Raw genomic sequence first — 25,536 nt, forward strand, 5'->3', positions numbered from 1 at the left:
AGTAAAGTGCCATTATGATGAAAGATGTAGCAGTAGAAATAATGCTGATCAGTTCATTGTTGAAGAAGAGGAGTCTATCACTCACATAGAGCCTAGCCTAGCCTCGCACACAAGAGGGGGAGTTCAGATAGGTTTTGCCTCAAATTCGCATGGCCCATTGTGATTGAGATTTTAGTGGATATTATAGGTATAAAATCTATATCTAGATCACATTTATAATTGAGATTTTAGGAGAGGTGTTATTTATCAGCTATGTTCATTTTTTTTTTTTAGAACTCTGTGTATATCAATTCAGTGTCTCAGTCTTCATATAAATGAGACGATTATTCTAAGCTTTATTTCTCATAGTGAAATTTGCTTCTCCTTGTTGTCCGTGGTTCTTTAACTCCCTTATATTCAGTGTCTCAGTCTTCATAAAAAATAGTAAACTTGGAGTGTCCACATCTAATCTGAGCAGTTCAGATCGGTAATAATACTCTCTGAAGTTATCAAATGTCTTATTAAAAAAAAAAACCAAAACAAAACAAAACAAAACAAAACGAAGAGCACCTCCCGAGAGATTCCTTGGATACGTAGAAGCGAAAGGAGCATCAGTGAGATGGATGCTAATTAGGCGTTTGTTTTGGGACCCACAGAACAGTTTCTTGAGCAAGGAAGTGACAGACAGGAACACTCCCTGGCTTCACTTTGAGCACTTGGAAGGCCAAATGTTTTGGGTTCCATTCTGATGTGTCTGTGTGACATACAGCCACTGCCTTCACTCTGCTCCCATCTTCGCCCTGCAACGGCACCGTATAGGCTCTTGTACTCTCCATTTTGTGACAGTAAAAGACGGCATACACATAACTGAGCTTGTGGCTCACCACTAGATTCGCTTCTCCTACCCTCTTCACTCCATGCATTATTCTGTATTCTTGCTTCTTTGTTTCTTTCTTCTTCATCACTTCTGTAGATAAAGCTTCCACGTGTCTCCCAAGCTTGGAAGTGATAAAATCAACCATGGATTCCAACGACGTCGCACAGTACTTCTCCTCTCCTTTAAGCCCTGACTCTTCACACTCTTTAATTATATTCTTCATCATCTCAGCTTCTGTGGACCCAGCTTTCACAGAAAACTTTCCCAATATTTCATCCATCTGCTTATCGAATCATAAACACATAAGTTACATGAGATACTTACACATATACGTATACTCCCTTTGGTCCAAATGTAAGAACTAGTGTAAGATAGTTTGCTTTAAATCCTAAATGCAACACATCAATCTACTTTGAATCTTAAATTTATACTCTTTATGGTTTTTATTATAAACTTCTTATGGCTTTTATCATAAACTTCAAGTAACTAATTTGTGTATAAAGAAATATCAGTTAAAATTAGTTCAAAGTTATAAAGAGGTAAGAAATATTTTGTTCCCAAATATGCCCTTTAAATAAATGAGAAAAATGATAGAAGAAAATGTAATGAGAGAGAGGGGCAAAGGAGAGAAAATAGATAATTAAGGATAAAATTGAAAAAAAATGCATTAAATACCTGCAAAAACCCAAATTTTAACTTATAAAATGGACCACATCTCTTCCCATATTTGAAGCTAATAAATGTAACATCCCGAATTTTCTCAAGATGAACAGAAAAGAAAAAATTTATTAAAATTATTTAATGGCTAAATAAAATTGGAAAAATTAACAAATATTGATTTTCAGGGTTTAGAAATATTTTAGAAAATGTATTTCCCCAAAAGTGGCTTAAATAATTTTAATAGATAATTTTAAGAGAAAAATGGTTTATTTTCTCAGAAAATTGTGGAAAATACTTAGAGACTTATATTTAATCTGAAAATTTTAAGATAATATTTGAGATAGTAAAGAAGGTATTGGAGGCATAAAATCCTTAAAATGAATTAAGGATTAATTTTTGAAATTAAGAACTATTTTTTTTTAGAAAATTCAGGGAAAATAACTATGAGATGATTATTTGACCCGGAATTTTTATGAAAATTATTTTAGGGGTCAAGGAAGCTATTGGTATTGGATAAGAAAAATCCACATAAAATGTGATGGATTAATTTCTGAGTTTATTTTACATTTCCAGAATTATAGAGGAAGGATGAAATCTATTAATATATAAAAGTAGAGTACAAGGCATGAGTACATGACAGCATGACAAGTGGCATCACCAATGATAAGATAAATGTTTTTTTTTTCTTTTCTTTAAAAAAAAAAAGGCCACACCCCATTATGCCATGAAATGTGGGTGGATAGTTTCATAATAAATGTGGGCACGATTTATAGAACTGTCATGCATGACACGAAAAAAAAAGATCCCATGTTTCAGATTTTTTTTCTAATTTATGATTACAAGTAATTTTGAATGTGTGTAGTTTTTTGAATATATGCTAGGTAATAAATTAAAATACCATCCGTTTTAGGAGTGAACGTGGAGAGTTTTTTGACCAAAACATGTTAACATTATGCCACGTGATAGGCTTTTCTCAAAAATAAATATAATGAATTTTTATATGTAAAAAAATGCAGATATCATGTTACAAATTTATTTTTAATTTCCTGATTTCAAGTAATTTTGAACGTGAGCTATTTAATTCCCATGTTTTGGATCATGCACTATGAAATGTGGGTGGATAGTTTCATAATAAATGTGGGCACGATTTATATAACCGTTATGCATGTTTCAGATTTTTTTTTCTAATTTATGATTACAAGTAATTTTGAATGTGTGTAGCTTTTTGAATATATGCTAGGTAATAAATTAAAGTATCATCCGTTTTAGGAGTGAACGTAGATAGTTTTTTGACCAAAACATGTTAACATTATGCCACGTGACAGGCTTTTCTCAAAAATAAATATAATGAATTTTTATATGTAAAAAATATGCAGATATCATGTTACAAATTTATTTTTAATTTCCTAATTTCAAGTAATTTTGAACGTGAGCTATTTCTTCAATATATGGTGGCTGTTAAATTTTAAAAAAAAATTATCTCTTTTAAGGATGAACGTTGGCAGTTTTTTAATTATACTTAAGTGAAGTAATATTTTTTGTTTAGTTAGGATCATTAATTCCAAAAAAGGTGCCACACTGCCATCATAGATAAATAAGAAATTTTTTTTTTAATAAAAATAAAAATTTGAAGGAATCTCTGTGGTAGTGACTTTTGATTATTACATCACATTATTGTGCTGTATTTCAAATTTTACCCCCATACCATTACCTAGGTCCGTCCCACGCCTCATAAGCTAGCCTTAATGGATTTGAACTAAAGGTTCTTAGGAATTATAAATTCAGAGAGGAAGGGTGCATCAAGGTAAGTATATCTTTATTGTTGCTATATTATTAACGTTGAAAAAAAAAATAGTGATAGGTGGAGTTGGTAAGTAGGACAGGATATCAATACCTTAAGCATATGTTTAGATGCAAGATAGATTAAGTTTATTATGCCCAAAAGTAGGTACTATACATCCATTCAAGGGGTTATTTTTAACTGATTATTTATCATCAATGCTATCTATAGGAATCAGAGAATCTTGATGAAGAAAATTATGTTCCTACAATATCAATTGTAGAAAAATAGTATTTGGAAGGCATTAATTGGTGAGGAAGGAACAATAGGTAGCCCCATTAGTGGCACCACTTGTGATGCTATGGATACTGAATGTACTGGAGCAAATGGCCAAGTTTGACTCTTTTCTCTATGCAAGGATAGGCCACTTAGTCATGATGACAAATAAACATGTTGCTAATGTATAACATATTTTCTTTCTTTCTTCTAATTTGTAGGTATAATATATAAGGTTTCGATCACAGTTCAACGAAGGGACATAATGTAAAGTGATAACAACTATTTGGCTTTAATTATCCTACACTTTATCAATGCTTATTATTATATTTGTATTTGAAGCTTTTGTTAGAAAATTGATGTAGAGATACCTAATTTTCATATCAAATACCGCGATGCACAAGTCCCTGTTAATACATTTTTAGTCAAATGGATCTAGTGACTGCTGATCGATATAGCTAATATACCCCGTGCTAAATATCCATCTACTTCACCTTCTATTAAAAATCACAAATGACTTTTATTTTTTTGGAATTGTGAGTGACCTGCTTCTCTAAAATTACATTTCTTTGTGAACTTCTACCAATTTTCTGAATATCTATGTGGTCATATGCAGGTTCGGATTGTCCCAGAAGGTGTTAATAAGTTCAGCAATTTGATTGGTTCAATATATTATCTTGATGGTGAATCAGCCAAAGATCTAGCATTAGAGCTTTGTGGAAAATGTATGTACTTCATTTGAGTAATGATACTACCATTATTAATTTTATTTAGTCAATTGTTATTTTACTTGAGCTTTTATATAATAAGCTACTTCTGCACCACACCTTTTTAGTTGATTTATGAAAACTCTATCATGCTTGTAGCTACTAGAATATGTATGTAATTGAGGTAGCCTTATAAAAGACATGTAGTCCTTAAACTCTAAATGATGGGCATGATATGTTATTGAAGGAATCTTATATTTATTGGTTTCGAAGCTTGTGCTGACCCTTGGATTCAGACAGAACACATTAGTCTTGCTGTTCCTACTGGGCTTTCCTTTGCTTTGAGGGATTTATTAAAAGTGGTTTAAGCCTCTATGGTTTCTATAGACAATCTGTTCTTAATGTATTGTTTTGCTTGATAGAGTAACCCAACATCTCCCCTCATACTTGTTTTTTTCCGTCTTTCTTAACTCTGTATTCTCTTCTTCATGTGCATTTGGGGTGTGATATAATTAATGATAGTCCAGTGCGTGATTCAGATTCGTGTGGACATTTCAATCAGTCACTAGAATTCAAAGTACACCTAAATTAAAACCTTACAATTACCTTGCTAGAAGAGAAGGGAATGGATTTCACGACTTCACGAGGCAGGACGCAGGCTTGGTTAGAAGTGTTGGTGAAGAACAAGTTCATTTTGTGAGCAGGCTTCAAGTCTTTTTCCAGAAAGATGAGAGACGCGTAGGGGTTATGTTGGAGTTGGGTCTCAGGCTCGTCATAAATAATGAATACACCTCCAGCATACTGTTGAAATGCAGCTGACATATAATGATCATACTTGGCGTGCATTGTAGTGTGCCCACCTATAATTAGCACATCAAAGACACTTAGATATATAATGTGAACTTTGAGTTTGCCACACAAGTGCAAGATAGTATTTCTTAATTAGAGAGGCAGTAATATACTACGGTTACCAGCAGGATTAAACGCATTTACAGGGAGTGCTCAAGCCACTAACTCTACAATGCCAGTGGCAAAATAGTATTTCTACAGCAAGACTATTGTACTACTCAATACAAGACCTAATTAACTTGAGTAAATTAAGAATATTAGTTAAATTAGTTAATATGATATGTTTCTTCTAAAATACCCTGAGTTTCTCCTTTAATTTCTTCTCTTTCTCTCCTACTTGATTATTGTTTTAAAAAAAATCAATGGGGTTAATTTTAAAAAAAAAAAGTGATAAATATGTGAAATAGGTTTTGCATATAGGATCAATATTAATTCTCCAATTAGATTCTATATTAAGGACAGAAACAGTACCGACTATTGGGATGATGGTGTAAAAAAGTGTGGCGGATAGCATTTTCATAAATAAGGTGTGAAACTTTTTATAAAACCGGTGCGGAGAATCTTTTTCAACTGCAGTAAAAGAAAGAGCCATGAGGCAGAGCTACAATACTAACCAGCTGATGAGTGGAGGACATCTGAGATAGATTTGGGCATGGGAGTATTGGGAAGCATGGACTTCCAGTAAAGTTCAGGAGGCATGGCAGCATGGGCAACCTGAGATTTCATAGATAATATACAAATACACATCCAGAATATAGTTTCATTAGTCCAAGAAAAAGAAAGAAAGAAGAGAAGGATGCACTAACAGAAACACATGAAGTTTTGGGATCCATATTGTGAAAGTAAGTCGAAGCTCACCGTGAGAAGTGCAAGGATGGGGAGGAGTGAAAGCTTCATGATAAGAGAAACTTGATACTAAAACTGCAAATAATGAGTCTATGATAGTAATGAGAAGCTAAGATGAATTTAGATGGAGATATGGAGAATGGCAAAAATACTGTTATGCCTGTGAGGTATGGGACCCAGACTCGGATCTCAATATCCATATGATTTGGAAAGCTCACATCATTTTTTTTTGTTTTGTTTTATAGCTTACATCAATTATGAGTGCTCACTTTGATTAAAACAAAATATTACGAGTGTTCCCATTGTCTTCAACATCAAAGAATGGGAAAAACAAGTCAAAAATCCCTACTTAAAATTTTTTGTTAATGAGAATGATCTGAACTTGAGTATTGATGCTCGTGTATGAAATTTTACAGGATATCCATACTTTCTATATATAAAAACATACCAAGTTCTTCTAACTAATAAAATTTTTAAGCAGAAAATTTTCACTTATTTTCCTTAAAAAATATTAGAATAATACATTTTTTCAATAAAAAATTAGCACTTTCCACTTATTTTTAAACTAATAAACTTTTTTGGAAAGGTGTATATAAACTTTTCAAACATTTGTTGAAGCGTGTGAATACAATTTTGGAACATATGATCTACTAAGAAGAAAAGGAAAAAAATTATGACCGTGGACAAATTTTGCATTTTTTTTTAATTCTCAAACACCTAAAATAGAAGAAATTATTATGAAGGCTCTTCATCCTTCTTTGCAAAAGAAAATAATGTTTGGAAATTGAATTGCCCTGGCGTTAACTACAGCACCGAAACTGACAGTTATAAATATATAAATAATTGTAATCTTAGTGTTAAATAATAAAACTGTCACTTAGCTTGCTTATAACAATTTACCACTTCCAGGTCTAATATCTAATACGAGCTATGTAGTCTTCATACATTTTTTTTTCCTAAGTATAAGTATCTTTCTATCGGAGGCAATCCTATTTGAACCAATATCAAGCACTAATATGGGTACTTCTCCCTATCCCAAATCTTAGTTTGTCATATTATAAAGGACTAATATCTTCTATTAAATCCAATCCCCCTATTGGCTACCTTATTTATTTTTTGCATAAAAGGACGATGAACCTCCGTGATAATTTCACGTATTCAGTTCCTTGCGTATAAAATATTTATACATTTGGCAATATAATTTTTTTGACAAATAATCAATTCTCCATACACCTTTATGCTGTGTTTGGTTCGACAAAGGAAAAGAGAGGAGAAGGATTTCAATGGAGGAAAGGAGAGGGCAGGGGAAGGGGGGAGAGATATAGAGGGGAGGGGAAGGAAGGAGAGGAGAGGGGAGAAATTTTAATAATCCTTTGTTTAGATTGATTGGAGGGAAGGAAGCTGAGACATTTTAATGATATCTTATTTGACATAAGAGGGGAAGGACATGAGCTATTCAAAAATTAACTACTTCACTCGTATAAAATTTAAATAAATGTTTTTATTTTTTTATTTTATCAATATGCGTGAGGTAATTTATCAACTTAAAAAAAAGAGACTAGGTTGTGCTTTTGCCAGAAGCACAACTCATTGAGAAAAACAAAAAAAAAAATTAAAATCAAATTTCTTTCCGCAATGCTATTCGTTGATTCTATTGGGTTCAAAAGGAAAATTACATTTATTATCTTTTATTTCCTTATTTTTAAATTTTAACTAATTAAAAGATTAAAAATTGCTTAGTATCTAGCTTAAGTTAATACTACATTTGGTCTTAATTATAAGACCTCATTTGTACTCTATATTGACTTTTTCAAAAATATTATAATTCTTCATTGATTCTTTTTTTGTCCCAATGATTTTTATCATTTCATTTTTTTTAAACAAATTTTGAATAGTTTAATTTTTCTAGTTGAATTGTTGAATATAAGGGGAGAATGAAGTTGAGTTGATTAGAGCTATTAAAATTGTAAGATTGAGAGAAAACTGTAGAATGAAATTAAAGGGTCAAAAAGAGGATGAAAGAAAAATTATATTATTTTACTAGGGCTGGTTATGAAATTAAATATTTTCTCTTTCATCTCTCTTCTGAAAAAACCCACTTTTGAAAAGGATACCAAGAGAGAGAAAGGAGAGAATGGAAGCCCCTCCCCTCCTCAAAAATTGTTCCAACCAAACGAGGGGATGGGAACAGCTCCTTTCCCTCTATTGAAAATGTTCTAGCCAAACGAGGAAAGAGGACCACTTTCCTCCCCTCCCCTCTTTCCTGAAAATCGCATACCAAACACAGTGTTAAGCTACTATCTCTTATCTTCAATATAAAATCCAGTTAACTAATTTTAAAAAATTAAAAAAATTATCAAATTATTTTAAACTACTTATATTTATCATTTTTCTCCAACTAATTTGCCTCATTTATAAATTAATATATAATATAATGATACACTTAATTGTTTTAAAGAGATTATGTAACATATACTCTAATTAAGTAATTTACTAATTTTTTTTATTTTTTCAGATTAGTCAACTGAGTTATATATTAAGAACCAGAATAATATTATTTATTATCATACTGTACCTTTTGATACGAAAAAGCTATCATCTTTAGAGAAACATGACTTTTTAACATTTTTAAATACGGCTGATTACATTTCTGCTCTTAATTCTTTTATCTATTTTCTCTCAAAATGTCCAAGCAGATTCTGGTAACATCTTTTGTTGATGACTCTCCTTAAATTTAATTCCTAACAAAAATTATATATATTCAACGATTTAATTCGTATAATCTTAATGCATAAAAACTTGTGTGAAATATCCAATTGAGTTGTTAAATATAATTTCCTGCAGAACACTCAAGTTTAATAAAAACTAAAAAGTTTTTTCCAACAACAAATGTTATTTCATGAATATTACATATTCTAACCATAATATAATGAAATGAAAAAAAGAAAAACAAAGGCAATCAAATCAATCGCTCATCCATAATACAGTTCAACTATCAGAGAGCGTACAAAGGCAAAATAAGGCTCAATAATTCATCATCCACCTGGCCATAATTGTCCAATCCTTCCACAAAAGTATTGGCTCTCTATTCTCCCATTGTAACGATAGTTTATTGGAGAACAGGGCTTTGGATCATGATCCATCTTTTTCCTATTATGTTTTGTAGGATGAGGAGATAAAATCGGGACAAAAAGAAAATGAGATGACAAAGAAAAGAGAAAGAAAAAGTGTAGAGAATATGTTTAAATGAATAAAAAAACATAGAAAGATGACTTATTTTACAATCACAATAATACTTGCATAATAAAGAATAAAGATGTAAAAATACTTATAAAATTTGAACAAAGCAAACACTACCAAAAAAAAACCTAGTACTGCTGAAAAATTATTTCATTGCTAATTTCTAATTAATTATTCAGTTAGCATCGCAAACTTTGGTGATTGAAATTTTTTTGTCAATGATTTGTCGCCATTGATAATTCATTGCTAAATAAAAATTTCATTGCTAAATTCCGTCGGTAATCACATGTTTTCTTTGTAGTGAGAAGCCTCTAGTCAAAGGAAAGTACAAAGGATATGAGGTGGAAGAATCCTATGTCAAGGAGACCCATCCTCCTCTCATGTTGCGATGATGATGAGGCAGGATCAATGAAGATGAGAAAGAAGCCGAGATGTTGTACGTTGTGCTTGATTCAGATGTGCAAAGAAGAGGTTGGCGACTTTGCCTTTATCAAGGCGGCAAGATTGAGGGCATGGTAAAGAGGGAGTGATATAAAGCATTTTTTAAAGCAATTTTTATTTTAAATATAAGTCATCAACTAACTCATTAATTACTACTTTTCAATTTTGTCTTATTAATTATGGTTTAGTGTTAATAAAATCCTCAAACTTCGTGTTTCACTATCTACGTCATTTAAGTTGCGAGTAAACTAAAAAAGAAAAAATAACATTTTAGGAAAAATTTAACACTTTATCTGCTATCCCTTGATATATGAAAATTTGTTGAGAATGGCTTATAGTAAGGATAAGATGGAGTAGCAACAGCTTGTTTTCTCTTTCAAAGATACTTTATCGATGTTTTCATTAAAAGGATCCACATTTAGTGAATGAACACTTTTTTTTCAACTTGTAAAGAGACCAGAGGCTAATGTCTCGTTGCAAGAACAAAAGCTTAGATTCATCTTTTATGATTGGCAAAAGCATAATTCCAAACAATAAAGTGAATCAAAAGACAACTCATCCCTAAATCATATCTAACAATTAATTACATGAATACTTTCTTTAGTTTATAAAAAGATAAGACGAAAATGTTTAATTCCAAGAAAAGTTTAGAGGCGTTTCACAATTGGTAAAAAGGATGATTCCCTACAACTAAAGAACTTAAATGTATATCTATAAATAGTTCACCACATTGGATACGAAGGAAGACACAACAATTCATTAGGCAATTCCAACGTTCTCTCCATCCATATGGATGAAACTGAAAACAAAATCACTGAGATGTTTCATGGCCAAGCCCAACTGTATAAGGTCATGTATCTTTGGATACCCTCTTTATGTCTAAAATGTGCCATTGAGCTTGAAATACCAAAAATAATCTACAAACATGGCCAACCCATCCCTCTTTCTCAGTTGGTATCAACCCTCAAACTTCCACCCTCTAAAGCTACCTTTGTGAAAGGGCTCATGCAGTTGCTAGCTCACAATGGCCTCTTCACTATCATCAAAAGAAACAACAATGAAGAAGAAGAAAGTGAAGTGGCATATGATCTCACTTCTGCATTAAAACTTCTTGTGAGTGGCACAGATCATTGTTTATCTCCAATGGTTCAACTGGTAGTAAACCCTACTATGATTTATTTGTATAATCACTTGGGGAAATGGGTTCATCAGAAGGAAAATTCAGTCAGAGAGACAATATCTGGTATCAGCCCTTCTGACTTTCTTAAGCAAAACCCGGCAGAATTGGCAGCCTTCCAAGAAGCAATGGCTAGTGATTCTAGATTCTTGAAAATGGCACTGATCAAAGGCTTGGATTCTGTTTTGGACGGATTGGGTTCTATTGTTGATTTTGGTGGTGGAAATGGGACCACAGCTAAGATAATATGCGAAGCATTCCCCAAATTGAAATACACAGTGCTTGATCTTCTGAGACTGTAGCAAAATTACCTGGGAACACCAATTTGAGTTTTGTTGGTGGTGATATGCTCAAATCCATCTCTCAAGCTGATGCAGCTCCGATTAAGGTATAAGTATAATTTTTCGAAACCCAATACACTTTCCTACTTAAATTATACCCAAGAAATACGTTATATATCAATTTTATATCACACACAAAATTTTCCAAGTTTTTCCCCTTTAGATCAAATCATTTAATTATGAATTTCAATTCACACGCATATGTGTTTCTATTTTTAATTAAATGTTTTGCGATTAATGCTTTTATCATATTTTTAATTTTGTGAGGGAGGAAATGGAGGTACGGAACAAGAGGAACAGATTATTATATCGTTAATTCAACGGATTCAGTCTACTCTCTGCCTTTCTTTCCCCAACTTTACGTACATTCATTTGAAGAGGATCATTTTTTTTTTTTTTAAAGAAGGGCCAAGTTAAATTCTTTATACTATGTCAGAACTAGCTATTTCAACTATGTCCAGATCATGAGAGCTGTAGCTTTTATTATAATGTCCAACGTTGTCAAGTTAGCTGAACATCATACTACGTTTCTTATTTGAAAAACGTTGAACAACTTTTTCACAGATCAAGAAAAAAAGTTAAAAATATTTACTCTTTTTAATAAATATGTCCGTATCTGAATTATTTTTTAAAATTACCCTTCATCAATAAAGTTTATTAAATTGGTGTAGCCCTGTCTCTCACTATAATTAAGGATATTTAAAAAAAAGTCATTGGTGTTCTAAAAGAAGTTTAATTTAAAGTTTCTTATAAAAAGGACAATAACACTTTCATAATTTTTTTGGTCTAAAAAGGACCAGAGGGAGTAAATTGCATATTATTATCATTAGGAAATGAAGAACTATGAATGTTAAATTGTTGCCTATTTTATTCACACTATTTTCACCTTTACAGTGGGTGTTACTTGATTGGGGTGGGGTGATGATGACTGCATAAAGATACTTAAAAACGCGAAGGAAGCTGTCTCAGGCAAAGGCAATGAAGGAAAAGTGATAATCATAGATATAGTGTTGAATGAAGAACATGACCAGAATGAAATCCTAAAAACAAAGCTCTTAACCAACATTGTCTTGAACGCTGAGCTTAATTCAAAAGCAATATCTGAGCAAGAATGGAAGCAACTGTTCTTGAAGGCGGGCTTCAAGGATTACAAGATATTTCATATATTCGGTTTAGGTCTCTTATATTGTGCTTCATCCTTAGATTTGCTCTGAATGTATTGGTCGAATCTCCATCAGGAGAGATACCCACATTTCAAACAAAGTTACTTTCAATAGGAGGACACCCGTGTCTAGGGAAAAATAATGAGTAGTCTTATAAGACTAGTTATGAATTTATGCTAAATAAATTTGCGGTGGAATAAGAGCAGATACGATATCTACCCATTAGCACTATGAAGAAATTGGTCCCCCCCCCCGGGCGGCTTTTTTTTTCCCCCAATCAAACTAAAAAAGCTTTCTTGTCTACGTAAATATTATTTCGAGTTGAGTAAAAAAGTATCTAAATCCTAAATATATGAGCTAATTGAGGCGTCTACATTTCTAAATCCATCACCAACCAACCAACCAAGTCCTGCCACATATCATTCCACCAACATGCCTTGTAAATCAGTGAAATTTACATCTGGAGTCTGCACATATATATGGACGAGTAATTGGTACATCTATACGATTCAAACGGCTAAAATTATCAGTTTTAGGATACTTCAAGGCGGCCATACTACTTTTTTCAATAGTTAGCATGGACACGTGGCAACTGGTGGAGGAGTCACATGGTATTTTGAAATTATTAAAAATGATAAACCGGCGACTTAATGAAACAACCCATGAAGCTCCACATTGAAGGTTGTGGAAATTAAAGCTGGGATATATATAAATATATATATATATATATATATATATATCTGGTGAGATTTCTACTCCAAAGGGAACGAACAACAAATTAAGCATTGAAACCGTGGAAGTGAAAATTCCATATGGTTTCCTCATGGCTTGTGAATTTAATGCTACTTACTATAAACAAAGAGCTTCATGTTTGAATTGCTTGGGCTAAAACGCAAAGTCAATTGCAACAAAATCTATCGGTCTTACAATCATACAAGATTATAGAAATAGTTCAAAGAGTATTTTGGGAACGAACCATAAGGAGTTTCTATTTTTACCAGTCAAATTGATCAATATTTAGTCCACACAGAAGTTCAATTAAATAAAAAGAGAGAGATCAATTTAGAAGAGAAAATTGGCAAAACAAATAGTCCAATTAAGTGGATCAATCACTAGAAGCGTCAAAGGGATTATTGTGGTTTACCTTATGGGATAACTAGAACTCAACCTTTTGAATTCATTCTCTACAATTATCGTGACCGTTATTCCTAACGATCTTATTCGCAGTATAGAATGACCGTTATTTCAATCACTCTGTTTTCCTTTAGCTAGTTCTTGCAACTGCTGGATTAAGCCTTAGTTTTATTTAGTAGTTTTGCTTGTGATAAAGCATATCAATGAGATTGATGCTAATTAGGGGTTTTCCTGGGGACCCAGAGAACAGTTTCTTGAGCAAGGAAGTGGCACACAGGAACGCTCCCTGGCTTCACTTTGAGCACTTGGAAGGCCAAATGTTTTGGGTTCCATTCTGATGTGTCTGTGTGACATATAGCCATTGCATTCACTTTACTTCCATCTTCCCCCTGCAACGGCACCGTATAGGCTCCTGTAGTCTCCATTTTGTGACAGTAAAACACAGCGTACACATAACTGAGCTTGTGGCACACCACTAGATTCGCCTCTTCAACCTTCTTCACTCTATGCATTATCCTGTATTCTTTCTTCTTTGCTTCCTTCTTCATTATTAGTTCTGTAGACAAAGCTTCCACGTGTCTCCCAAGCTTGGAAGTGATAAAATCAACCATGGATTCCAACGACAGCGCACAGTACTTTTCCTCTCCTTTGATCCCTGACTCCTCACATGCTTTGATTGTATTCTTCATCATCTCAGCTTCTGTCGAGCCAGGTTTCGCAGAAAACGTTCTCAATATTTCATCCACCTGGTATAGATGAATCATGAACACAAATTAATCACACACACACACACTTATTATATATTCTGCCTCCGATTCTAAATGTAACAACAAGTAGAAGGATTTGCTTTGATTTAAAATATAATATCTTAATCCATTATGTTATCTTCTGAATTCACAATTTTTCCCTAAATTTTTCTCATTTATTGCACATATTTAGGCAGTTTTTCATTAAAGAAAAGTTTCTAATGCAAATGAATGGGAAATTTGGGAAGAAAAAAAATGAATGCATACTAATCTCATTCCTTATTATCGGTCACTTGTGATTAATTTTTACATACAGAAGAAAACATTAAATTGATAAAATTTTCTAAATTTACCCTTATTAAAAATTTTCTCTTTCTGCATGTAAAAATTATTCTTGCTTCGCTCTCCTCCTTTTTTCCTTTCCAACAAGAATTAAATAAAATTAAAATTAAAAAACGATCATTAAATGCTCTACAAGTAACTTATATAAGGACTGGAGTGGTATTTTTCACCTACTAAATTTTTTTAATCTTTACAAATTAATTATAAATCTCTTATACTTAGGATTGGAGGGAGTACAAAACTACATTATTTCATGACTATAAGATGTCACAATGTCTCTCGTTTTATCTCAAAGAGCTGATAATCAAAGGTAAATAAGGACAAAAAGTCAGAAGATCGATGAGACATTAGAATGCCTAAGCCTGAATCAACATTACCTTGGTAGAAGAAAAAGGAATGGATTTGACGACTCGACGAGGCAGGAAGGAGGCTTGGTTAGAGGTCTTGGTAAAGATCAAGTTCTTTGTGTGACCAGGCTTCAAGTCTTTTTCCAAGAAGAGAAGAGATGCGAAGGGATTATGTTGGAGTTGGGTCTCGGGCTCATCATAGATAATGAATACGCCACCTCCATACTTCAGAAATGACGCAGCTGAGTCATCACCGTAATCATACTTCGTATGCACTGGAGTGCCACCGCCTGATGGATTAACATCGTATCCAAAGTACTTAAGAAAACCATGTCAATTTTGAACTTCATGGAAGAAATGTCTATAAGATGATCAATATTATGACTAATATTTTTTAGAATTCAAAGTATGACTGTGGATTCAAAGCATGACTGCAAAAGCACTTTATGACTAATGCAAAGGTAGCTTTTTAGAATTCAAAGATATTTTTGCCCTTACATTTATATTGTTCTTATGCTTTTCTCTCTCTCTATATATATATATATATTTACTTTCCAATCAGTTTTTACTTATTTGTTTTAATATTCGGAAACAATTTTTAACAGTTGTTATAATATTTTTTATTTTTAATATTATTTTTCACTGTATATTTGCATAAATTATAGAGTATGTCATTCAATTAATTATGTAATATTATTTGGTTCAAAAATTTTCACATTAATATGATTTTTAATTTAAATATATTTTATTAATTAAATATAAATTTTTCATATTATAATAATTTAAAATTATTATATTTTGTAAATCCATATTTTTAATCATTTCTCGTTCATTAATAAAAGTTATACCTATTTTGTTCATTTTACAGACAAAACTTATTCAATCGTAATCCACAATTTTTTTACTTTACAAACTAATTTTTATAAAAGTCAATCCAAACACAAATCGTACTATTCAATCTAAAAAAGTAAGTTACTTTTCTACCCCTAATCCAAACGGACCCATTATGAAAACAAGTTCAAAAGCAAAATATATCTCAAGAAATTTGTATTTCCGCGGGAGAGTTATAAACTTATAAACTGTACACTTTACTTTGAGCCTCCCAACGTGGGACTCATAGAACACTCTACTGTACTAACCGGCTGAGTGGAGGAGATCTGTGATAGATGTGGGCATGGCAGTGGTGGGAAGCCTGGATTTCCAGTAAAGTTCTGGTGGTGGCAAATTAGCAGCATGGGCAATCTGTAATTTCATTTATACAATATATATAAATACAAATACTTAATAGTTTCACGGGCCAACAGGCAAAAGAAAATACACAAGAAAGGAAGAGGAAGCTCACTGTGAGAAATGCAACGAGGGGAAGGAGTGAAACCTTCATTATTGGAGGAACTTCTTGGTACTGAGACTGCAAATAAAATGATCCTATGATAATAATATAAAAGAGGAGCTGAGAGGAACCATATAAAGATGGAGAATAATGGCAAAAGATAGTAGTACTGTTCTGCTTGTGATATATAGGACCAAGGCTTGGAAACCTTGCTTTTTGCAGGTCACTTTTTTTATATTAAAAATAATGGTAGAATAATAAATTAATAAAGTTTCTGGAAGATGTATCCACTTTTCAAACAGTTGTTCAAACATGTGAAGAGAAGTTGAAACATTTGCTTTTATTGAGCCCTCATGGATATGTTATTTTCATTCTTTCAACGTTTTACTACCCATTTCTGTAGGGGCTAAATTTATCAAAATAAATAAATATAATCTTCCAAATAATTCTAAGCAATTATCCATCATGTTTTATTTAGTTTGCTAGAGTTTTTTTTTTTTTGGCATCATTTAGTTTGCTAGAGTTTTATGGGAGAAACTAGACATGTTATAATATACGTCATATGGAATTATTAGAAGTGAGTTCACTATAATTATAAAAAGTGTAGCGTGTGTCTGTATTATATTGATTCTAAATTTATCGCTTAACAAGATGGAAAAACTAGGAATGAATTTTGAAAGTGATTTTCCAGGTATAGCCCGTAGAAAGAAAAACTATCATCTTTTTAAAAATATGATTTGTTAACATTCTTAAAAACAGCTGGTCACAAATCTCCCTATGTAGATGCTTGCGAGTCTTTTGATCAATGCAATTTCCTCCAAAAAACTACGGGGTGTTTGGATAAATACAAAACCATAATTTTAAAAGCATTTTTACAATATACGAAGTAAGTATGTAGAGAAATTTGTCTCGATTTGTGAAAAAAGTACTTTTCAAAAGCATTTTTGGAGTTAGGCGAACACGCCGGTGCCAACTTTAATAAAAGTTACTTTCACTGCTACTAAATACAATAAGATAGATAACTAATTAATCAAAATTAAAAAAAATTGAGTTAATTATTTGTAAAAAATGTGATATTTTTTTAAAATATCATTTAATCATTTGCGCTAGAAACTATTTATTTTAATTTAAAGGGAAAACCATATTAGAGGTACGTATACTTTTTTTCAATTTTCAATTTGGTACCTATGTGTTTTTTGTTCTTAACTAAATCTTTATTTTTCCTCTATTAACATCATTAATCCTTATGTAGAGACTAAAAATATCAATAGAACAAAGTTATAAGAGCTAATGTTGCTAAAAAGATAAAATTAAATGTTTAATTAAAGAGAAAAAAAACACATAGGTACCAAATTAAAAATTGAGAGAAAGTATAGGTACCTTCAATATGGTTTTCCCTAATTTAAATATATAATTAATAAAAATAATTCAAAATATTAAAAATTTAGAAGAAGAAGAAGAAGCAAGGCATATCACTAACAGATGCTAAAATCAAATAAACCAAAAGCAATCAAATCAATCACCCACCCAACCATAATGTAGTTCAATTATTCAAGAATATAAAAGGCAAAACGACAATAAAGACGGGCCACTATTGTTGTCCATTTTTTCGGCCATAAACATTGCCTCTTCATTCACCACTTGTTAGAGTAGTTTATTGGAGAACAGGTACTTGAGCGTGATTTAATTTTCTTTCCTCTATTATGCTTTCCTTCGCTTTGGAAGAGAAAATGGAAGGAGAGTTCATCACTCTCCATTTTTAGTATATTTAAAAAGAGATTAAGAATATATTTGGAGGGTTATCAATAAATTGCTAATTCCATCCGATTCTCTATTGTAATTCACATTCTTTGAGAAGAAAACTCTTCTATATTCACTTTCATTCCCGAATTGACATGTGGAACTCGTTCAGACTCTGCTTCAACCCCTCTCTGCTTGCTTGTATATGATTTTTTTTTTTGGGTAACTCAATGTTTTGAAAAAATTTGGAAAAAAACTACAAGAAAAAAATAATAAAAGCACAATCTATTGATTAAGTAATGGCACAAGTCTCATGGCACAATATATGGATAACAACTAGCAACAGTCTCTTTCCCTCTTTTAAAGAGATTTTATTAATACTAGTACTCTTTAGGTTATGGTCCAAATTGTCTTAAAAGCTTGTGCATAGGTACTGTAATTGTTTGGGAGTTATTATTGGACTAATATTACTCCAAAAGTGTTAAAAAAAAAAGGGGTGAAATAATCTAACTATTAAAAAAAGTTCACTGTTACATTTTTAACAGTCAAGAACGATATTATATCTTTTTTAACACTTCTGGGGCAATATTGATAAATAAAAAAATTCTGAATACCCACAATTCGCTCACAAAAATTTTGAAGGCAAAATTATACCTTAATCTGATTTTTTTATGAGTTACAATTCTTTTAATAGATTTAGTCTTTTTGATAAGTTAAATTTTGAAAATGACTTAAATTTTAATACACTTGCTTTTATTTTTACTCCTCTAGTCCTATTTATAAGGCACTTCCAACATATTTTATACAGATCAAGAAAAACCTTAAAAGGTATTAACTCTCCATTAAAATATAATAATTTTCCAATTTTACCCATATTTAATATATACACATTTTAAAAAAGATAACCACCTATACCATAATAAATGAAGGACAAAATAGTACATTCACACTAAAAATTTAATGAAGTGACTTATAAATAGAACCAATAAAAACTTCTTTCTCTACCCTATAATAGGACCAGAGGAGTACCTCTGATTGATTATAGGTCTTTATACTAATTATAATAGTTTTTCACAATCTCTCGCTCGCTCTCTATACGAATAAGTGTATATCTGGAAAAATTATATTTCTTACATATTTATTATCTTTAACCAATTTTAATATTTTCTTGATTTATATATGTAATTTAGTTATTTGTAGTTTATAAAAAGAAATGGCATAATTAGTAGCACTCATTTAAAGACATGGATACCTTTTCAAATGTGTAAGATGACTAGAAGATAATCTCTGGTAAGAATAAAAGCTTGGATCCACCTTTTTACAACTACCAAAAGCACAATTTCCAACAAGAAAGAAAAGCATTGTGTGAAGTATAACTTAGTAGTTCATTTAGTAATAATTATTAATGACATGAATACTTCCTTTAATTTATAAAAAGAATGAAAAGAGGCTAATGCGTCGTTCTAGGAATTAAAGTTTACATGCATGTTTTACACTTGGAAAAAGCACAATTTCCAACAACATTTAGTCAACAAATTGTGTGAAGAAAAACTGAAAACTTCATTTAACAATTAATTGATGACGTGAATAGTTATCGACAAATAATTACGCTCGGTAAAATCACAATTCCCAATAAAGAACTAAAAGTTCTATGTATAAAGAGTTCAACAGGTATGAACAGGGAAAAACTCAACAATTCAATTGACAATTCCAACATCCTCTCCATCCATGGATGAAATTGGAAACAAAATCAGCGACTTGTTTCATGGCCAAGCCCAACTGTATAAAGTCATGTATCTTTGGATGCCTCCTTTATGTCTAAAGTGTGCCATTGAGCTTGAAATACCAGACATAATCCACAAACATGGTCAGCCCATCCCTCTTTCTCAGTTGGTATCAGATCTCAAAGTTCCACCCTCTAAAACTACCTTTATAAGAGGGCTCATGCGCTTGCTGGCTCACAATGGCCTCTTCGCTATCATCAAAAGCAACAACAGTGAAAAGGAATGTGAAGTATCATATGATCTCACTTCGGCATCAAAACTTCTTGTGAGTGGCACAGACCATTGTTTATCTCCAGTGGTTCAATTGGTAGTAAACCCTACTATAATTGATTTGTATCATCACCTGGGGAAATGGGTTCATCAGAAGGAAAATTCAGTGAGAGAGACAATGGTGCAAGGCCTTACGACTTTCTTAAGCAAAACCCAGAAGATTTGGCGTTAGTGCAGGAAGCAATGGGTAGTGATACAAGATTCATGAAACTGGCACTGATTAGAGACTTGGAATCCGTTTTAGATGGATTAGGTTCCATAGTTGATGTTGGTGGTGGAAATGGTGCCACGGCTAAGATTATCAGTGAAGCATTCCCCAAGTTGAAATGCACAGTGCTTGATCTTCCTGAGGTTGTTGCAAACTTATCTGGAAATGCAAATTTGAGTTTTGTTGGTGGGGACATGCTCAAATCCATCCCTCATGCTGATGCAGTTTTGATTAAGGTACGTACGTATGTATGTCAGTAGCTCTGTAATCCATCACACTATCCTACTTAAGTTGCATTATCCATCCCTCGCACACATATCCTGTTTTAATTAAAGGGTTAAGGTGCACCCAGCACCCCCAAGTATTTTGCCAGGTACACCCAGTGGCTTAAAGTAATTTATGGTGCAATTTTACCCTCAAAGTAATTAAAATGGTGCACCGGTATCCCATACTAACAGATCTGTTAGTTTAACCGTTAAATTGATGAGTCAGCACAAATTTGACCAGAAAATCTGACGTGGCATGTCTAATAAGCAGGTGATGTGGAATTTTTTCGGGGTTAAGGTGCATTCAGCACCTCCAAGTATTTTTCCAAGTGCACCCAGTGGCCTAAAGTAATTTATGGTGCAATTTTGCCCTCAAAGTAATTAAAATGGTGCACCGATATCCCATACTAACAGATCTGTTACTTTGACTGTGAAATTGATGAGTCGGCATAAGTTTGACTAAAATAATCTAACCTAGCATGTCTAATAAGCAGGTGACATGGCTTTTCTTGTTAATTCCATTGTTTTGTCTGAATATTACTCCTTTGGTCTTATTTATAAGGCACTTCCACTATGTTTCACACAGACCAAGGAAAACCCTAAATTTCATTAACTCTCATTTAAATTTTAATAACTTTCCAACTTTATCCCTATTTAATATACATTATACCTCATATAAACAAAGTCAATACAATAATAAATGAGGGGTAAATTTATACATCCATACAAAAAATTTCTCTCAGTGCCTTATAAATAGGACCAAAAAATATCTTTTCTCTCTACCCTATAAATAGGACTAGAGGAGTATCTCTAAAAAAATTTCTTACTCTGAAAAAGATTCCAAGAGCCGAAGAAAGCATTTACTGAACAGAGAAAACAAAGCAGTGGTAAACGAAAAAAATTCCACATCACCTGCTTATTAGACATGCTAGGTCAGATTATTTTGGTCAAACTTGTGGTAACTCATCAATTTCACAGTAAAAGTAAGAGATCTGTTAGCATAGGATACTGGTGCACCATTTTAATTACTTTGAGGGCAAAATTGTACCATAAATTACTTTAGGCCACTGGGTGCACTTGAAAAAATACTTGGGGGTGCTGGATGCACCTTAACCCCCAAAAAAATTCCACATCACCTGCTTATTAGACATGCCACGTCAGATTTTCTGGTCAAACTTGTACTGACTCATCAATTTAACGGTCAAACTAACAGATCTGTTAGCATGGGATACTGGCGCACCATTTTAATTACTTTGAGGGCAAAATTGCACCATAAATTACTTTAGACCACTGGGTGCACCTGACAAAATACTTGGGGGTGTTGGGTGCACCTTAACCCTTAATTAAATATAGTTTGAAGAGTAATGTTTTTATCACGTGCGGAAATTTGTGAACCAAAACATCAATTAGGATATATTAGCGAGAAAGGGAACAAAAGAAGTAAAAGGTTATATTGTTTTAATTCAATGGAAGCTACCTACTCTATCTTTTATGGCTCCAAACTTCACATAAATTAATTTGAAGATTTTCGTGATTTTGTACAATTTAAACACAAGCATGCACATAAACATGTTAACTTTAGACTCAAGTTTGGGACTACATCCAAGTGTAGTGTTTGACATTATCACTAAGATAACTTGCCGTTGAAGAATTATTTTAAAAAACTGTTAAAAGACCAAGTTTTAATATCACATCAAAAAAAAATATTTGAACTATCGAGCTCGTCAGAGTTGGCTTTCGATTATAATCTCCAAGATTATCAACTCGGTTGAACATTATCATTGCATATTGTTAGAATTGAAAAATAACTAGTGAGCACTAAGGATGTGAAATTATTGTCTATTTTTCTTACTATTTTCATTTTTGCAGTGGGTTTTACTTGATTGGGGTGATGATGATTGCATAAAGATACTTAAAAATGCCAAGAGAGCTATTTCAGGCAAAGGAAATGAAGGAAAAGTGATCATCATAGACATGGTGTTGGATGAAAAGCATGACCAGTATGAATGGCTAGAAACAAAGCTCCTAATCAACATAGCCTTGATAGCTGACCTTAATTCAAAAGCAAGATCTGAGGAAGAATGGAAGCAAGTCTTCTTGAAGGCAGGATTTAAGGATTACAAGATATTTCCTATATTTGGCCTTAGGTCTCTTATTGTGCTTCATCCCTAGATTTGGTTTGACTATAATCTATAATAACTAGTCTTATAAGACAAGCTACATGTTTGAACTAAATAAATGTGCAGTGGAATAAGATGGGCTATGATATTTCTGCAATTTTCATTATCTACCCATTAGTGCCAAAAAGAAACTGGACCCAGCTTAATTATATTAATTGCGACAGTGTCATTGAGCTATAACAAGCATTGATGTCTGCATCAAGTTATTGTGGAGTTAAGTAAAGAAATTAATTATTTAGTCCCCAAATTTTTTTTGTGGTGTCCTTAGTACCTAAAATTTTAACTCACAATTCAATTTCTTAAGTTTAACTTGTCTAATTTTTCCTCCTCCAGTCACGTAATCCGTAACTCCCTATACTTTCACAAAATTATTTAATCTTTTAGGAATTGAGTTCCAACTAAATCATTAAGTGTAGGAGTAAATGATTAATTTTCTCATTAAAATAATTTTCAGTGTACACCTGTTAGATAATTAAGTGGCATGGCTGGGTTAAGATTAAAAGAAGGAAATTAATGAAATTAGATGGCCAAGATTAGAACTTGTACGGAAATAATCCAATGGTTAAGATTAAAAAGATAATTTTAAAGTGCAATCTATCGGATCAAATTTCTAGTCTAGAAGGCCAAGCTGAAGGCACTTTTGGAAAGTCAACTACGGATTAAATCAAGTTTAATCTGAGATTGAATGATTGTAGTTAGAAAAGTCAAGAAAATTTTGGGGGACTTTGAGATAAATAGTCTATTTTTTATTTATCTTGATAAGCTAATTGAATTAGCTTACCACAAAATAAATTAAAGATAGCTTATTTCAAATACATCTCCATATTTATCTCAAACTTTTTCCTCCAATTCCCTCTTACTCCCCGAACTAAAATCGGTTTTATAATTTTAAACAAGCTCCCCCTAAACTGATATGCAAGGACTGAAAATGCATTTAGCCATGATACTTAACATTTATATATCTCCCATTTCAGGCATTCTTTTTCATCGTGATCAGTCACAAACATTTTAATAAATTTGAATAAATTAAAGAAAAGTGAGTTGACGTGAGCAGCTGTCTATCTTATTTGTAATTTCCTTATAACCCATATTTCTAAAAAAAAATGAAAAAGTTTGGGGAGTAAGAGACTAAAAAGATCGTTCTATCTTATATGTAAGACGGGAGAAAGTAATAAAGACTAAAAAGACAGTTTTTTGGGGAACGAGAAAGGGTGTTACACGATAAAAAATCACACGTAATATATTTTTTACTTATTTTTATAATTTTTCTACTCGTAAATGCTTTATTGATGGTGGAGTAATATAACATTAATGGCATTGCTAGTGGTTACCCATTCATGATCCCATAAAATCTGCTTCATTACTTACTACTCATATTTCATACAAACTAAGAAAAATTTTAAATTTTATTAACTCATTTAAAATTCAACTACTCATCCTGTTCTTAATATAGGACTTAATTGTTCAGTTGATTTTGGTCCTAAATATAAGACATATTTCTCTTATTTATCAGTTTTGTTCTAAATTATCCCTATTGATACTCCCTCAAGTATAATCAAGTAAAAGAGGGAGGGAGGATATTAAGGAAGATGACTATGGTGTTTTAAGAAAAACATATTATATTTCTTATAATTAACTAATTTACCTAACTTTCTTAATCTAATCAAATTAGTTAAATAGGTCTTATATTAAGGACCAGAAGAATATTTTTCAACTTTATCCCTATTTAATATAAATTATACCTCATGTAAACAAAGTGAACATAATCATAAATGAGGGGTAAAATTATACACCCATACGAAAAAAATTTCTTGGTACCTTATAAATAGAACAAAAAAATATCTTCTCTCTGCCTTATAATAGCACCAGGGAAGTACGTTGTCCTTCCTGAGGTTGTTACATATTGACATGGGCAAGTGTCCATCTTATTTGTAATCTTACAAGTAGCCCAATTTTTTATCGTGTAAACTAATCAATTTTTTTTTCCCATTTTTCCCTTATAAGATACAGATACACATTTTGGTGGTGTGGCTTGATCCTATTTACAAGATACATTTAACAGATGTTAAAAATTTTTCATTTTTCCCATTAATTACATGTTACTAAACTTATATTTTCAACCGAAGAGAGTATATCACTACATTGATTGTCTTCCACGCATTTTTTTCCTATTCATCCTCTTTCTCATTCACTTTCTCTCTCCTTAAATAAAGGCAGTATTATTTTAAAAAATAAAATAAAATATATATTTTTAACATTATCCCCTTTACTTAATTTTAACCATTTTTTATTTATATTTTATATATATATATATATAGGATTAGATAGAGTATCACTCCGGTCTCTTTTAATTGTCACTTGCAATAGTTTCTCACATACCAAGGAGATTATTAAATACATCAAAACTTCTACTTTTACCTTTATTAAATAGCTAATATATTTTTTCTCACCCATTCCCTCTCTCCTCATCTTTACATGTGTTTCCCTTAATTAGTAAAGGCAGAATTGGAAACGAATCATTAAAAAAGATACAAATGACAACTAAAAAGAATCAAAATCTTCTCCTACCAGTGACAATTAAAAAGTACTCTCTCATTCCCTTATTATAAGATCCTTTTAACTAAATTGCGTGATTTACAAAAATAATTAAAATTAGTTAACAGCAATTAATATGCAGCAAATGCAATTTTTTTCCAAATATACCCTTATATATAAATGAGTCAATGTGAGAGAGTAATAGTGAGATAAATGAAAAAAGAGAATGTATTAAATGCATTAAATTAAGGGTAAAATAGCTAATAATGCATTAAATGCTTAGACAAACCCAAAGAGGATCTTATAAAAAAGAACAAA

The 25,536-nt window shown here is 31.9% G+C and overlaps 5 protein-coding genes across 7 annotated transcripts; 3 read left to right on the forward strand and 2 right to left on the reverse strand.

Moving 5' to 3' along the window:
* Nucleotides 1–376: 376 nt before the first annotated feature.
* On the reverse strand, nt 377–8,277 carry LOC114743582 (BURP domain-containing protein 3-like). 2 transcript variants are annotated; one of them, XM_028931800.1, is made up of 5 exons: nt 8,273–8,277; nt 5,987–6,019; nt 5,743–5,842; nt 4,886–5,139; nt 377–1,136 (listed from the first exon to the last, which is right to left on the reverse strand). In XM_028931800.1, exons 3-5 carry the CDS (start codon nt 5,825–5,827, stop codon nt 606–608), a joined length of 870 nt encoding a protein of 289 aa, XP_028787633.1. In that variant the 5' UTR covers nt 5,828–5,842; nt 5,987–6,019; nt 8,273–8,277; the 3' UTR covers nt 377–605. The 2 variants fall into 2 exon arrangements, with proteins under 2 accessions (XP_028787633.1, XP_028787632.1); XM_028931799.1 differs by lacking the exon at nt 8,273–8,277 and having other exon boundaries at nt 5,987–6,062.
* A 2,167-nt stretch (nt 8,278–10,444) lies between these two features.
* Nucleotides 10,445–11,134, forward strand: LOC114743578 (isoflavone-7-O-methyltransferase 6-like). Its single transcript, XM_028931794.1, has one exon. The coding sequence runs from the start codon at nt 10,445–10,447 to the stop codon at nt 11,132–11,134; it is 690 nt and encodes a 229-aa protein (XP_028787627.1).
* Nucleotides 11,135–13,373: 2,239 nt separating this feature from the next.
* On the reverse strand, nt 13,374–16,432 carry LOC114743575 (BURP domain-containing protein 3-like). Of its 2 annotated transcripts, none has more exons than XM_028931792.1 (4): nt 16,248–16,432; nt 16,045–16,147; nt 14,936–15,223; nt 13,374–14,216 (listed from the first exon to the last, which is right to left on the reverse strand). In XM_028931792.1, the coding sequence occupies exons 2-4, from the start codon at nt 16,138–16,140 to the stop codon at nt 13,686–13,688; spliced, it is 915 nt and encodes a 304-aa protein (XP_028787625.1). In that variant the 5' UTR covers nt 16,141–16,147; nt 16,248–16,432; the 3' UTR covers nt 13,374–13,685. The 2 variants fall into 2 exon arrangements, with proteins under 2 accessions (XP_028787625.1, XP_028787624.1); XM_028931791.1 differs by having other exon boundaries at nt 14,936–15,195; nt 16,248–16,427.
* A 3,271-nt stretch (nt 16,433–19,703) lies between these two features.
* LOC114743579 (isoflavone 7-O-methyltransferase-like) lies at nt 19,704–20,201 on the forward strand. The gene has a single exon (XM_028931795.1). It carries the CDS (start codon nt 19,704–19,706, stop codon nt 20,199–20,201), a length of 498 nt encoding a protein of 165 aa, XP_028787628.1.
* Nucleotides 20,202–20,212: 11 nt separating this feature from the next.
* Nucleotides 20,213–22,675, forward strand: LOC114743580 (isoflavone-7-O-methyltransferase 6-like). The gene is made up of 2 exons (XM_028931797.1): nt 20,213–20,473; nt 22,373–22,675. Exons 1-2 carry the CDS (start codon nt 20,213–20,215, stop codon nt 22,673–22,675), a joined length of 564 nt encoding a protein of 187 aa, XP_028787630.1.
* Nucleotides 22,676–25,536: the final 2,861 nt, after the last annotated feature.

This window comes from Neltuma alba, unplaced genomic scaffold (assembly GCF_004799145.2).
Source record: "Neltuma alba isolate B1F8T4 unplaced genomic scaffold, ASM479914v2 tig00004055_pilon, whole genome shotgun sequence".
NCBI classification, from domain to species: Eukaryota; Viridiplantae; Streptophyta; class Magnoliopsida; order Fabales; family Fabaceae; genus Neltuma; species Neltuma alba.